At 39.7% G+C, this 16,281-nt stretch overlaps 1 protein-coding gene across 1 annotated transcript in view; it reads left to right on the forward strand.

The window, feature by feature from the left end:
• The first annotated feature begins 5,844 nt into the window (after positions 1-5,844).
• The window catches only part of txk (TXK tyrosine kinase), a 55,491-nt gene continuing 45,054 nt past the window's right edge, over positions 5,845-16,281 (forward strand). Inside the window, exon 1 of the mRNA XM_060830933.1 lies at positions 5,845-5,927. Within this exon, the coding sequence (XP_060686916.1) occupies positions 5,912-5,927 (16 nt within the window). The 5' untranslated portion in view covers positions 5,845-5,911. The remainder of the gene's footprint in view (positions 5,928-16,281) is intronic.

A 16,281-nucleotide genomic window follows, 5' to 3' on the forward strand; every position in this document is an offset into this window, starting at 1 on the left:
TAAATGCAATTAAATCGAGAATTCTTTTTGTTATCTTTTGTAATGAACAACATGAAAGTGAAATTGCAGTTGTCTCCAACAATGACATTTTCATGCTTTGAAGAGTGGACAATAGTTACTACTTTCAACAGTTTGTCCATTATTAGGGTTCTAAATCTGATAATTGTACTGACGACTTGTGCTCCAGATCTAACTGCATCCCTAGCCAAGCTGTTCCAGTACAAGTACAACACTGCTATGGAAAATGCCAGTGCTAAAACAAAAAGATACCCAGGTATGTCATGTGCACAAGAAGGACAAATTCAATGCAACCAATTGCCATCTAAATCATAAAGAAATGAAAGTGGTCATTAATAGTACTACAAAGAGGTACTTATTGAGCAATAGCCTGTTCACTGATGCTAAGCTTGAGTTCCACCTGAGCCACTCAAACTCCTGAATAAATTCAATGTAGCCTCAGTACAAAGATGGTCAAAAAAGCACACTCCAGAGGTACAGGGTGAGAATCACTGTCCTTGCCATCAGGGTAACATTTTTCTAAGAAGGGCATGAAGGAGCACTCACGAAATTGGAATTCACAGGAAATAGGGCATAACTTTATTTGCTGGGGCATACCCGGACAAAGGAGGATGGTTGTGGTTTTTGAGAATTGATCATCTCAGTCTCATGTGCATCACTGTAGGAGTTCCTAGGAGTGTCCTTAGCACAGCCATCTTCAACTGCTCCAGCAATAACTTCACTTCTGATCTGAAATCGAAGATGGGGTGTTTCCTGATGATTTCACAATGTTCAGTAGCATTTGCAAATTCTTACACGTGGAAGAACCTGTGTCCCTAACCAGCAAGATGTGGATAACATTTGGGCTTGATTGATTTATTGTTGTCACATATACTGAGATACAATGAAGCATTGTTTTGCATGTTATATAGGCAAATCATACCATACAAAGTGCATCAAGATAGTAGAACAGAGTGCAGAATATAGTATTGTAGGTGCAGAGAGGGAGATCAACATTAACACTTGAGAGGCCTGTTCAAAAGTCTGATAACAGCAGGGAAGAAGCTATTCTTGAATCTATTTGTATGTATATTCAAACTTTTATACCTTATGCCTAGTGGAAGAGGGTGGGAGAGGTTTTTGATTATGTTGGATGCTTTTCCAAGGCAGTGGGAAGTATAGATGGAGTCAATGGATGGAAGGTTGGTTTCTGTGATGAGCTGACACCTTAGCCCATCTATAATATGCACTGTAGCTACTCATCCAGGCTACTTCAACAGCACCTTCCAAACCTACAACCTCTATTAAACATATTAATAAGGAACAAAAGTAGGCCACTCAGTCCTTCAAGCAAGGTACCCCATTCAGTAAGATCATGGTTGATTTGATTTTAACATTTCTGCATATCCCTGATACCAACTAGAAGGAAAGGGCACTTGATTCGCGAGGACATGATCAGCTGCAAGTTTCTTTCTGAGCACACACACCGTGATGACTTGGAAATATATCACCATTCCCTTACCATCGCTAGGTCAAAATCTGGGGACTCCCTCCCTGCCAGCACTGTGGATGAACTTATACCCCAATTACTATAGTGGTTGAAGAAAGCTGCTTGCCATCATTTTAACATTATCGATATGTTAACACTTGCTCTGAAAGAAGGATTGTATTTTTCTTAAGAATTGTGAACATATGTAAAGAAGAGTATTAATCATACACAAAAAAAGTTCTTTATTTCCCATGGGACACAAGGTCCAGTAGCCTACAGAAACATAAACATGATCTATTAGGTCAGACTTCAGTCTGAAGGATCGACCCTGACCTTGCAGTTACTTGCCAATTCAATAAATCATGTTCAGGTGCTATAATTTTTTTCCAGGCCTGTTATAATAATACAACCCAAAAACAGCCCTTTGGTGCAACTCATTCATGCTGGCCAGGTTTCTTATACTGAACTAGTCCCATTTAGCCCATAAACTTTTTCTATGCATGTACCTTTCCAAATGACTTTTAAATGTTGGAATTGTACCTGCCTGTAACCTTTCCTCTGGTAGCTCACTCTGTAATCGCACCACCCTCTGTATGAAACATTTGCTCCTCAGGTCCCTTTTAAATTTTTCTCCTCTCATCTTAAACCTATTACTTCTCGTTTTGAACAACACTTCCTCCCTCCCTCCTCCTCTCCCCCCCACCACCCCCCCCCCCCCCCCGCCCTTAAAAAACACACACACATACAAACACACACTAGGTAAAACACTTGGCAATTCACCTTACCTATGTCCCCCATGATTTTATAAACTACTATCTGGTCACCCTTCAGCCTCCTATGCACCAGGGAGAAAAGTTGCAGCTTATCCTGCTTCTCATAACTCAAACATTTCAATGTCAGTAACATCCTTTATGAATCTTTTTTGCATCCTTCCAGTTTAATAACATCTTTCCTATAGCAAGGTGACCAGAATTGTATGCAGTACTCTAAATGTGGTTTTATCAGTGTCTTGTACATCTGATGCATGACTTCTGAACTCCTGTACTCAATGCTCTGACCGATGAAGGCAAGCATGCCAAATACTTTCCTCACCGCTCTGTTTACCTGTGATGCCACTTTCAAGGAACTATATATCTGCATCCCTAGCTATCTCCGTTTGGCCAAACACCATACTGAATTAACTCAGATTTATCTGAATTAAACTCCTTTTGCCATTTCTCAGCCCTCTGGCCTAGTTGATCAAAATCCTGTTATACTCTTAATTAACCTTCTTCATTGTTCACTGTACCACCAATATTGGTGTCATCCATCAGTGTTCCCACAAAGCAAGCTGGAGGGGCAACAGCTCATTTCCCACTTCAGCACTTTATTGCTCTAGGACTGAATATTGAGATGCACAATATTTCAAATATGACCTCTGTTATTATAACCCCTCCCTCCACTGATGGGTCTTGTTGGCTTTGTTCTCAGCGGAGAGGGCCCTTTTTCTCATTTTCACAGCTAATATTTGCACCTATTTTGAATATCTCTCTCTCTTATGGTGCTATTAACACTGGTTTTGTCTTTTGATCTGTATAAATTCACAACCTGTTCCATTTGCTACTCTTCCCCCTCTGAAAACAACATTAAACCCCCATTTTGCAGCTCACTTCAGTACAGATTAGTTGTACTGAATTCAACATGTTAATTCTTTTTTACAGATGTTGAGTTTCTCTATCGCTTGGTTTTATTCCAGATCTTCAGCATCTGTAATAGAACGTAAAACATTAGAGCGCAGTATAGGTCCTTTGGTCCTCGATGTTGCACCGACCTGTGGAACCAATCTGAAGCCTATCTATTCTACTCTATTCCATTTTCATCCATATGTTTATCCAATGGCCATTTAAATGTCCTTAAAGTTGGCGAGTCTACTATTGTTGTAGGCAGGCCTTTCCACTCCCCTACTACTCTCTGAATAAAGAAATGACCTCTGACATCTGTCCTATGTCTATCATCCCTCAGTTTAAAGCTATGTCCCCTCCTACTAGCCATCATTATCCGAGGGAAAAGGCTCTCACTGTCTAGCCTATCTAACCCCCTGATTATCTCAAATGCCTCAAGTGAGTCACCCCTCAACCTTCTCTCTAATGAAAACAGCCTCGATTTCTTCAGCCCTTCCTCATAAGACTTCCCTCCATACAGGCAACATCTTAGTAAATCACCTTTGAACCCTTTCCAAAGCTTCCACATCCTTCCTATAATATAGTGACCAGAACTGTATGCAATACTCCAAGTGAGCTGCACCAGAACTTTGTGCAGCTCCAACATGATCTCATGGCTCTGAAACTCAATCTCTCTACCGATCAAAGTTAACTCTCAGTATGCCTTCTTAACTTGGCTGGCACCTTTCAGGGAACTATATACATAGACACCGAGATCTCTCTGCTATTTCCAAGAATCTTACCATTAGCCCAGTACTCGTTATTCCCATTGCTCCTTCCAAAGTGAAACATCTCACACTTTTCCACATTAAACTCCATATTTTGCTTTTCATATTATCCCATTTCCCTGAAAAGGCTTGAAAAAAATGGTAGGTTGATTTTGGATCCATTGCACCTGAACAACTGGTGCAGTTGGTTCATAAGAAAGTAAAAACATAGTCAGAAATTTAAAGTTCTAAGTGCTACCTCAGTCATTCTTACTGACATGGGAGATGTTATTAGAAATAGGCCTGAGTTCCACAATTTTATTTTGTCAAATATGATGTAAATTGATATGGAATTATATTTGTCATTTATTTTAGATTTGGATTTTGAATGTTGTGTTAATGACAAATAGGTTTTGTGTGTGTCTAAAGTTACCAACTAACTTGTAAATATTTATTTTGCCATAGTAATTTCTTTGAAAATAGATTGTGAGAGCAGCTTTGAGACCTCAAATTTATTTTTAGAATATACCTCAGGATGTTTTATAACTTAGTAAGGTAGGTCATTGTGCTTTAAGGTCTACTGGAAGTTTCAAGACCTAGACTTTTTAAGCTTAGGGGGAAACATTTAGAGTTTACAGGAAGAGATTTTCTTCAGCTTTACTTCATATAGACAGGTTAGGTAAATGGGCAGTATCATTTCAGAGAGTGAGGACATTAAACAGGGGGGCTACATGTATTGTTTACATAGACAAGTGAATTAACATCTGTCAGACAGGCTTTTGGGCATCTGTACTGGAGCTTTTGACAAAGTAGCAGGCCTAATACTCCACAGTAGTTCTTATCGTATCATAATAGGACAACGGGCAAAAGATTCCATAAATGCTAATGTTGCATTTTTCTTTTTCTTTATTCTTATATGGGTGTCACCGGTAAGGCCTGCATTTATTGCCCATCCATTATTGCCCTTGAACTGATTGGCATATTTATGTATTTAAAGCATCTTCTAGCCAATATAAATCAACGTGGTTCAGTGACAGTTGTTGCTTTGGATATTCCTTGATGGAACTGAGTCCATAAATTATTGCAGACCAAGTTACCATTGTTGTTCAAAGTGATTTACCTCCATACTCAACAATTAAGATTACAATTGCACAAAAGTAAACAGGAACCTTTGTCAAAGTGTATTCCTTTGACATTAGCAAAATATTCATCTGTTCAAAAGGCTCTGCTCATTATCATTAGAAATGAAGTAATAACAATGCAAAATAAAAATTTCCCAATACTGTAGCAGAACTGTACTTTTTTTTCTCAAAGCACTTCATAGGAGTGATTAATCAAATGTTGTTTATTAGCAAATAATTTTGTAATAAAGTCAGTGAAGACCTTAAGTCTAAATTAGTCACATCTTCTGTGAGGAGAAAAGTCTGTGAAATTAAATAGTTTTGCACATAAAAAGTACAAATCAGGCGCAGGAGTAGGACATGCAGCCCTCATGCTTGCTCTGCCATTCAATAAGACCACGGTTCATTTGATTGTAACCTCAAATCCATATTCCCACCTATCCCACATCTTCCCCAACATCTACTCTGTCAGAACTCCTCAGGATTTTTTATATGTTTCAACTAAATTACCTCTCACTCTTTTAAATTTCAGCAGATATAACCTCAGCCAGTCTAACCTTTCTGCTTAAGAAAATCCCCACCACATTCTACCTTTCGGTCTTTTGAACTTTCTTTGACTCTCTTCAATATTTTTGCATGCTTTGTGAAGTGAGGTGACCAAGACCATGCAAGGTACTCCAGATGCGGTTTCACTAGTGCCCTACATGCAGAAGTATAACCACCTCTAATCTTTATGATTATGTCATATCCTGGGTGTTACTCAGTTATGCAGTTTACCAGCAAGAAGCCTCAAAAATGTGCAGACGAGTTAAACAGAACTTTCAGCATGACAGGAATTGAAAGGCTTGAAGAGTCAGCATTCAAAGGGATGTTTTAAGCTGCATTCAAAGAAATAAGATGATTCTTTCTACCTGTAAGTAAATTGACCTCTTATATTTCAGCAAAAACACGAGACAAAGGAAAGAGGAAAAGTTCAACATAGTAGTAATAGGAACAGAATGAAAACTCTGTACAGCGTGTGTTCATTTTTTTTCTGTGTTTTAGGTTCTATTGGTGGAGTGGTTTAAACATTGTACACTAGAATTCATTATAGGTCTTGTGAAACAATGGGTAACATTCCTTGCTCTGACCTAGAATCTGCTAGTTCAAATCCAGGCCAAGGGAGATGTGTTCATTATGTGAATTGAATTGAATATCAACCTCAAAATCTTTCCAACATTCAGCAATGGCTGGTGGTATAAACATGTGAGGTTCCTAGTCAGTCATATGATGGACAGTAAGTTGGAATCTTTCCCATCGCTATTCATACCTTCACACTACAGCAACGGTAAAAGTGCATTTTGTCAAAGCTACTGGAATCCTTTGGGGCCCATTGGTTCTGTTGGATGGACAGCTGGAGTGGATCAGTTTGGTACAAACAGCATGTAGTTTTGTCTCTATTCTGGTTATGTAGATTCTGAACCCATGGTAATGGTTGTGGCACTGTGAATTACACCAGCATTCAGACAGAGAACTAAGGAAGAACAAAAATGAATGTTTTCAGGGTATAGATTGTAAAAAGTGTATTTGTGTTGGTTCCATGTCAAATATATACAGCAATTTGAGCAAAACAATATTTAAGAATCCTTAAATCATTTTCTTTCTTATAAATAATGAAAATTCAAAATGCTGTTGATTCAAACGTTTAAAGTTTGACCTTGTCAATGATAATGAAATACACTGAAAAATTACATTTCTAAATTTATATTTTATAATAATTTAAAATGAAATAAGTCTGTTTTCTGCTTTTACAGTTTTATTTAAATATTCAATTCACCAAACAATCTTAGACAGCACCTTCAAACCCATGATCACTTCCATCCAGAAGAACAAGGGCAGTAAATGCAAAGGAACATAACCATCTGTAACTTCTTCTCCAAGCCACTCACCATCCTGACTTGGAAGTATATGGTCATTCCTTCAGTGTCACTTGGTCCAACTCCTGGAATTTCCTGACATTGTAGGTCAACCCATTGCATGTGGACTACAGTGGTTCAAGAAGGCAGTTAACCTTTTCAAGGGCATTAAGGATGGGCAATAAATGCTGTCTAGCCAACCATGCACATGTCCCATGAATGAATCAGAAAAACAATATCTAAATTTGATTCTTGCTTTTAACAAACTCTTAAATTTATTTTGACAACCACTTCATTTGTTTTAATGCCACAATGATGTTAGGAAGGGAGTTCCAGGATTTTGATGCAGTGACAGTAAAGGAATGGTGATATATTTCCAAGTCAGAATAGCTTGGAGGGGAGCTTGCAGGGGGTGGTGTTCCCATCTATCTGCTGTCCTTGTCCTTCTAGATGGAAGTGGCATGGGTTTGAAAGATGTTGTCTAACGAGCCTTGGTGAATTTCTGCAGTGCATCTTTAGATAGTACACACGGCTGTTGCTAAACGTTGGTGGTGAGGGGAGTGGATGTTTAGGGATATGGCGCTAGTCAAAGAGATGGCTTTTCCTGACTAATGTCAAGTTTCTTGAGCTACACTCATAAGGCATGTGGGGAGTATTCCATCACACTCCTGACTTGTGCCATGTAGATGGTGGACAGGCTTTGAGATATTAGGAGCAACTTTCACCCTCTTTATAATTTCTGTTTTGTGGATCTTCAAGGTCCATGTGCAGCAGAGTCTTGCGCTTAACCTCCAAATGGCTGTACAGGTATGTTGGTAAGGAGCTGAGTTATTCGCTGCAGAAATTCTTGCTCCTGATCTGCTTTTGCAGCCACTGCATTTATGTGATTGGTCCATTTAGGTTTTGGTGAATGGTAGCCCAAAGGATATTGATATATTAAGTGATACTTGTAATTATAAACTGCACAAATCAGATCAGATCAATTGTGTAATTTGCACATTCTATTTTGTGCTTTATCTTCACCTTTGATCTAAATTTTTGAGTCAATTTGGATCTAATTGTTTGGCTATATTGGTACCATTAGGGAAGAAAATAATATTTGGTCAGGGATTTACCACAGACTAGAAAATATATGAATGATATACACTCATGAATGCTAAGACATAAACACATAAAAAACACATTTTCAATTAGATATCACTAAAAGACAAAAAGAAGCTAATTGAAGGTATTATAACACCAAAATAACAATATTAAGTAATATGAATTATCTATCCGCAATTATCTCAGCTCCATGCCATCTCTGTGGGAGTTTCTCAGGATAATGGTCCTAGGTCCAATTATCTTGAACTGCTCATCAATGATCTTGCCTCCATCATAAAGTCAGAAGTGGACATATTCTCCAATGATTTCACAATATTCTGCTTCATTCACAACTTCTCAGATACTGAAGCAATCCACGTCCATATGCAAAAAGCCCTGGACAATATTCGGGCTTCGGCTTTTAAGTGGCATTCATTTTCACACCATGTAAGCACCAGCTAATACCATCTCAAAGAAGTGAGAATCTAACCATTGCTCCTTGACATTCAATAGCATTGCTATAATTGAATCCTAAGCTAACTACAAGCTGCCAGTTATGTTAACCAGAAACTGAGCTACAGCAGCCAAAATAAACACTTTGGCTACAAAAGCTGATCAGAGGCTAGGAATCTTGTAGAAAGTAATTCAGCTCCTGATTCCCGAAAATGTATTGATCATTAACAAGGCCCAAGGCAGGAATATGATGGAATACTCCCAACTTGCATGGATGAGTGCAGCCCCAACAACACTCATGAAGCTACAAACCATCCATAACAAAGCAATCTGCTTTATTACCACCCATTCAGATACCTTCTACATTCCCTCTACTACTGACTCACAGTTGCAGCCTTGTATTGCAGTGTAATCACTTGCTAAGACTCCTTAGACAACATAAGAGTAATAGAGATGTACAGACCTTTTGGTCCAACTCGTCCATGCCGATCAGATATCCTAACCTAATCTCGTCCCATTTGCCAGCATTTGGCCCATATCCCTCTAAACCCTTGCTATTCATAAACTCATGCAGATGCTTTTTAAATGTTGTAATTGTACCAGCCTCCACCACTTCCTCCGGCAGCTTATTCCATGCACACACCACCCTCTGCGTGAAAAAGTTGCCCCTTAGGTCCCTTTTAAATCTTTCCCCTCTCATTCTCAACCTAAGCCCTCTAGTTCTGGGCTTCCCCATCCCAGGGAGAAGACCTTGTGTATTTACCCTATCCATACCCCTCATGATTTTATAAACCTTTATAAAGTCACCCCTCAGCCTCTGGTGCTCCACATCTTTCAACACAGAACCACTACCATCTAGAAGGATAAGAGCAGCAAATCCTAACTTGGAAATATATTGCTATTCTTTCATAGTTGCAAGCTCAAAACCCTGGATCTGCCACCCTAACAGTATTGACAGTCTTTCTATACTCCCTGCACTATATGTGCTCAAAATGTAAATTACCACTGCCACTGCAAGAGCAATCCGGATGGGAAACAAACGCTGGTTTCGTTGGCAATGTCCACCTCCCACTTATGACTTTTGTTTTAAAAATTCCTATGTGACAATGTAGATTATGCTTCAAAAGACAGTTAATTTTCTGTCAAGCATCTTGAGACATGCTGCAGTCATGAAAAGTACTACTTTTAAGTGCAAGTCCTTTTAAAAGATGTAATGTTATATATTCCTATCATTAAGCAGGCAATTTAAACTGCTAAATGCCAGTGTTTTCTCCCTGTATGATGTTTTGATTAAACGTGATCACCATCTGTCAGTCTGCTTTATTCAGAATACTGGAAGATTCAATTCTAACCAATATGATTGCTTTATGGACAGACAGGAAGACTGCAGTTTCCGCTAATGCTGTAGGTTATCTTACGTTTTCGTTTCCTGCTTGATAACAACACTGATGGAAATATGTACATTTTGTTTATGCTCAGCAGTAGCGCACTTTGTAAAATTCATTATGACACATAATTAGAAAACAATCTATTCTACTTTTAATCCTGAATATCACACCTGCTAAATTTATTATTCCCTTTATTGTTTTGATCATGTTCCTAAATGTTACTGCACAAGCTATCAAAAATGATACATTGTCAATAATAAAACATTATTCTACCATCAAATTAGTTAAAAAGCCTCAATCTGTTGGAAACAAAAACAGTGAATGTTGGAGAAACTCAAAAGTCACCTGTTGTGAAGAAGAGTCATTTTGAACTCAAAACATTAAATCTGTTTGTTTCTCCACATGCTGTAAGACCTGCTTAGTGTCTCCAGTCTTCTCTGTGTTTGTTTCAGATTTTCAACATTCACAGTATTTTGCTTTTATTCAAATTTATTGGAACCTATTGTTTCCATGATGTCTTTCTTCAGCTTCTCCAATAACACTGGATTTATCCAGTTATACGAAAATTGTACAAATCAGGAAGAACCAGGTTTATTTTCAGATCTGTTTAATTAGTTTGTCACAAACAGGTTGCAATGAGGATGTGATAATTAGTTGGTGTTCAGGATTAAGATAGAGAAACATGGCTTCCCTCGTGATCACTTGTCAAATGTCCCATATTGGAGTTAAATGTATTTAGATGTATGGATGGCACTGCTGCCTCACAGCACCAGGGAACAGGTTTTGATTCCACCCTCAGGTGACTGTCTGTGTGGAGTTTGCACATTCACCCCGTGTCTGTGTGCTTTTTCTCTGGATTTTGACCCAGTGACAATGAAGGAACAGTGATATAGTCCGAGGTCAGGATGGTGTACGGCTGGAGGTGGATCTTTGATGCACTGCATCTTGTGGATGAAACACATAACTGTCACTGAGCATCACTGCTGAGGGAATTGAATGTTGAAGCTGGTGAATGGGGTACCAATCAAGTGAGCTGCCTTCTCCTGGATGGTGTCAAACTTCTCTTGAGATGTTGTTGAAGCTGCAAGCATCCAAACAAGTGGGGAGTATTCCATCACATTTCTGACCTCTGCCTTGTAGATGGTGGACAGGCTTTGGGGAAACAGGAAATGAGTTACTCACCACAGACCTCAATTTTTGGCCTGCTGTTATAGCTATGCTATTTATATGGCTAGTCCAATTCAGTTCCAATGATAAGCCATGGGAAAATGTCAATGGGGATTAATCAGTGGTAATGTCATCAAATATCAAGGGGCAATGGTTAGATTCTCTTTTGTTGAAGATTGTCATTGAAAATAATGCACATGAATATCACTTGCCCCTTATTAGCTCAAGCCTGGATATTGTCCAGCTCTTGTTGCATTTGAATGTGGACTGATTCAGTATCTGAGCAGTCATGACTGGTGCTGAACATCGTGCAAACATCCCCACTTCTGGCCTTATGCTGGCATGAAGCAGCTGGAGACGGTTAGACCTGGGACACTGCCATAAGGAAGGCCTGCAGAGATGTCCTAGAGCAAAGATGACTGACTTCCAAAAACCACAAACCCTTTCTACTAGGTACAACTCCAACCAATGGAGATTTTTTTTTCCCTCAATTCTCATTGTATCCAATTTTGTTAGGGTTTTGCATGTCATGCTCAGTTGAATGCTATTTTCTTGTCATAGTCAGTTACTCTCACCTCTGGAATTCAGCTCATTTGTGCATGCGACTCCACTTTCAAGGAGCTATGAACCTGCACTCCAAGGTCTCTTTGTTCAGCAACACTCCCCAGGACCTTACCATTAAGTGTATAAGTCCTGCTCTGATTTGCCCTTCCAAAATGCAGCACCACGCATTTATCAAAATTAAACTCCATCTGCCATTCCTCAGCCCATTGGTTCATCTGATCAAGATCCTGTTAAAATCCGAGGTAACCTTCTTCACTGTCCACTACACCTCCAATTTTGGTGTCATCTGCAAACTTACTAACTGTACCTCTTATGCTCACATCCAAATCATTTGTGTAAATGACAAAAAGTAGAGAACTCAGCACTGATCCTTATGGCACTCCACTGGTCACAGGCCTCCAGTCTGAAAAACATCTCTCCACCACTACCCTCTGTCTTCTGCCATACACCAGCTCCTCAGCCAAGCATTCATCTGCTCTATTCTCCTATTCCTACCGTCACTAGCTCATAGCACCAGGAGTAATCCAGATATTACTACTCTTGAGGATCTCCTTTTTAAATTCCTGCCTAACTCTCTGTATTCTCCCTTCAGAATCAAAACCTTTTCCCTTCCTATCTCGCTGGTTCCAATGTGTACAATGACCTACTGCTGGCTCCTCTCCCCCTTGAAAACATTCTGCACATTTTCTGAGACATCCTTGATCCTGGCACCAGGGAAGCAACACACCATTCTGCTTTTTAACTGCTGGCCACAGAGACATCTGTCTGTACCTTGGACTAGAGAGTCCCCAAGACAATTGATTGCTTCGAACCCAATGTACCTCTCATTGCATTACGGCCAATTTCAATACCAGAAACTTGGCTGTTCTTGCTACATTCCCCTGAAAATCCATCACCCCCTACATTTTCTAAAACAGCATACTTGTTTAAAATCTGGATAGCCACAGAAGACTCCTGCACGACCTGCCTACCGCTCTTACCTTTCCTGGAGTTAACCCATCTATGTGACTGTATCTGTGACTTTTCTCCCTTCCTATAACTGCCATCCATCACACCCTCTTGCTCTTGTAAATTCTTCATTGCCTGTAACTGTCTCTCCAACTGTTCCATTCGATCTGATAGGATTCGCAACCAACGGCATTTATTGTAGATATAATCCTCAGTAACCCGTAAACTCTCTCTAAACTCCCACATTCGACAACAACAGCATTTCATTCTAGTAAGGACCATTTTTGCTTCTTCCATTCTGCAGACCGAGTAAATAGCCTGTCTTATTCCTTTACAAAACACTGCTCCAGGCTAACTTAATCCTTGTGGCTTATATTTTTAAATTTAATCAAGAGATATCTCAATAAAACATATAATCAAGAAAGAACCCACTCTATTCACTTCTGCAAGCTTACTGCAAGACCCCAAGGCCAGACTTAAAACTCTTCACTTATCTGTGTCTGTGCTGTGTCCTCTCCCAAACAGGTTTCTCCAAGATCAGTTGTGAATTTCAATGTTTGTTATTGTAGACCTTCCTCCTCCAGTGAATCGTTTAAATATCCATCACCATTCACAACTGTGTGAGGCAGGACAACATTTCTTGACTGTACTCTTCAGCTGTAATGACATTTCTTGGTTTAATCCAATTGGCCAATTGAAAGACACAGAAGAAATCAATGACCTGTTTTCCTGTGAGGTCACACTTTGGCTCTTACAGGGAGGAAGAAGCTGAAGGGACCGTATACTGTCTGTTTTCATCCCCCATTGTTACTGTTCTTCTTATGCAGGTTGCTCTTCTCTTTATGAAGCTGCAGGCCCACGTTCTCATATTTTTTTGTGAAGCTGCTGACTCCACTTTCTCTCCTGCTCTTTGTGAAGTTACTATCCCCACACTCTCCCATGTGCTGTTTCAGAAGCACAGGTTCTCCTTCCTGTAGCGCAGTCTGCCTCACAGAGATGCTGACAGCTGTACACTCTTCCCAGGCTCCTTCACATTTTTGCTGACTCACAGCACACTCCTCTCAATCCACCTGGGAGAGGCCACTGTGGGGGCTAGGTTCTCTGAGAATGGACAGCAGAAAACTAATAGAAAGCTCGTGACAAGCAGATCTAAACAGAGAATGCAAATGCCACTGTTCAGACATATACAGCTGATTCAAAGTTTTAATTCAAATTTACTTTTATATATTTAATTGAAACTAGTAATATGGGTTAGAATAGATTCTGCCAATAGTTAATTTGGGCTCAATCTATTTAAGTTAAATCACTAATATATACAACACATATTTTCCATCTAAATGGAGGAATGAGAATGCTGACCATTGTGGTGCGAACCACAAATAGTGGATGAGGACTTGCAATCAGTTTCTTGGCAGTGAGAGAACCTCCTGATTAAGTCAATTTGAAAGGGACTGACCTGGGATTTCTGATCACCATCCGCAGACTGTCAATCAGGCTCAAAGAGTTAATCAACACCTATTAGCGTCGAGGCCTTTGAAATTTAGTAAATCTTTAGGTAAGTAAAAAGAGCTGCATGGCTTTTCTACATCCAGCAAATCCTGTTGGTGGTACGAGATCTCTTAGTGTTGGTTACCCAGGGTTGATTCTGGGACTTGGCATCAGGAAGTGAGGAGCCAATGAAAGACACAGTCCCCAACATAATCCCATAATTCCTGAAAAAGGGCTCATGTCCGAAACATCGATTTTCCTGTTCCTTGGATTCTGCCTGACCTGCTGCGCTTTTCCAGCAACACATTTTCAGCTCTGATCTCCAGCGTCTGCAGTCCTCACTTTCTCCTATAATCCCTACTGTGCCTTTTCTAGATTCCTGGCCCTCTGGTTGGTTCAGTGCCACTATAGACTCTGCTTGTACTGGCACTGACTGCCATGAGTGGCTTCAGGCCTTGAATTAGGTGGCAGTATTCAGTGGGTGGGAAGCTCTCCCTAAATGAGGAGGCTGAGGATGCCCCCTTAAATGTTGGAAGAGCCCCTGATTCCCTTGGGAGATCCCTACAGAACTGACAAGGTTCCTTTGATGTTTTTCCAGAGACCCTATCAGCCTGTGGCAGCTTAATTTACACCACCTTGATGGTTCGAACATCTGCCCCTGATTAGCTGAAGACAATTTCCAAGCTTGCCGATGTCTTCAATCCTGCAAGGAGCACCGTGAAAAGCTGAACTTCTTACCCAATGTAGTAATCAGATATCTCTCGCACACTGTTATTTACTTTCTGACTGGGCATTAGAGATGTAGGGGACCAAGTGAGCTCAGCAACACAGGACAGCAGATGCGCAGCAATGAGTTGTTTGTGGTGATCTCTCATTCAAAAATAACATGGGAACAAGGTACTCCATGAATGAAATCTGCCAGCAAGTTGGCTGAGTTACTTTGCATATTGTTTTGCATATCTTAATGAATTTAGCCGGAAAACCTGACACCAGTACGTTATTGAAGACAGTTTTTAATTTGTAGATTATGTTATACGCATGAACCACGCATTTTTGATTACAGACCTGACCAGTGGGAGGAGGTGTTAAAAGATGAAAAACCCTTCCACAGTGAGAAAATCAGATGGAGTGATAAGAGGAACCATTCTGATGCACCTGCTACTGGTTGGATACAGGAAGCACGTCTTTTGGAGCCAGGGCTCTGGGTACTCGGTTACAAATCTCTTTTATCTGCACTCAGGTGGCAGTAGTCCTATTTCAGAGCCAATAGAGAAAGGGTACCCCATGTCTGTGTTCTCAGACTCCATGAAGAGTTGTGATCTGTCAGATTTTACTGAATATATTACTGAAGTGTCAAACATTGCATTATCAATATTTATAGGAATTTTCAGGGTCAGATTTACCAGTTCTGAATGCAGGAAGAAACAATACATACTACAAGCAGGAGAGAGACAAAAAACTATTTAATATAATTATTCCACTTAAAGAAAGTGATATTAAAAAACAAAAACATACGCAGTAATTGCTCAAATTCAAAATAGTAGCCTTTTTATGCTGGAATGAAATTTGTAATCCCCAAGAGCTCTGTGCTAGCTCAATCATACTTGTTGTTATAACATCAAACCACATCGGCAAATATAGTCCCAGACTCTATTCCTGCTCTGAACCGTGTTGGTTGCTTTGAACTCAGGACACAGTCCCACCAGTCTCTGTTTCACAGTTACAGTGGTGCATGTGCTAATTAACCAGTGATCCCCATTTATGTATGGAAATCAGATAATAGGATAGAGTCACATATTAAATGCCATCTAGAACATGTACAAAACCTGGATTATCTGAGAAGCTGCATATATAAAGCAGTTCCACTGAGCAGTAGAGGAATCCAAATAGTTATAACAGGAATTATACAATTAAAAGTAGGGTAGTGATGTAGAACAGAGAGATCTAGAGGTTCAGGTAGATAATTCTTTGAAATTTGCTTCACATGTAGATAAGGTAGTTAAAAAGGCATTTAAGATGTTTACTTTCATTATTCACACCTATGAGTATAGGAGTTGGGACATTATGTTGAGGTAATACAGGACATTGGTGAGGTGTCTCGGAATACTGTGTCCATTTCTGGTCTCCCTGCTATAAGAGGGATTTTATATTAAGTTGGAAAGATTTCAAAAGAGATTTACCAGGATGATTCTGAGAATTGAGGGTTTCAGTTATAAGGAAAGGTTGGATAGGTCAGGAATTTTTTCACTGGAGCATAGGAAGTTGAGAGGTGAGCTTATAG

The sequence above is a fragment of the Hemiscyllium ocellatum genome, chromosome 1 (assembly GCF_020745735.1).
Source record: "Hemiscyllium ocellatum isolate sHemOce1 chromosome 1, sHemOce1.pat.X.cur, whole genome shotgun sequence".
Classification (NCBI taxonomy): Eukaryota; Metazoa; Chordata; class Chondrichthyes; order Orectolobiformes; family Hemiscylliidae; genus Hemiscyllium; species Hemiscyllium ocellatum.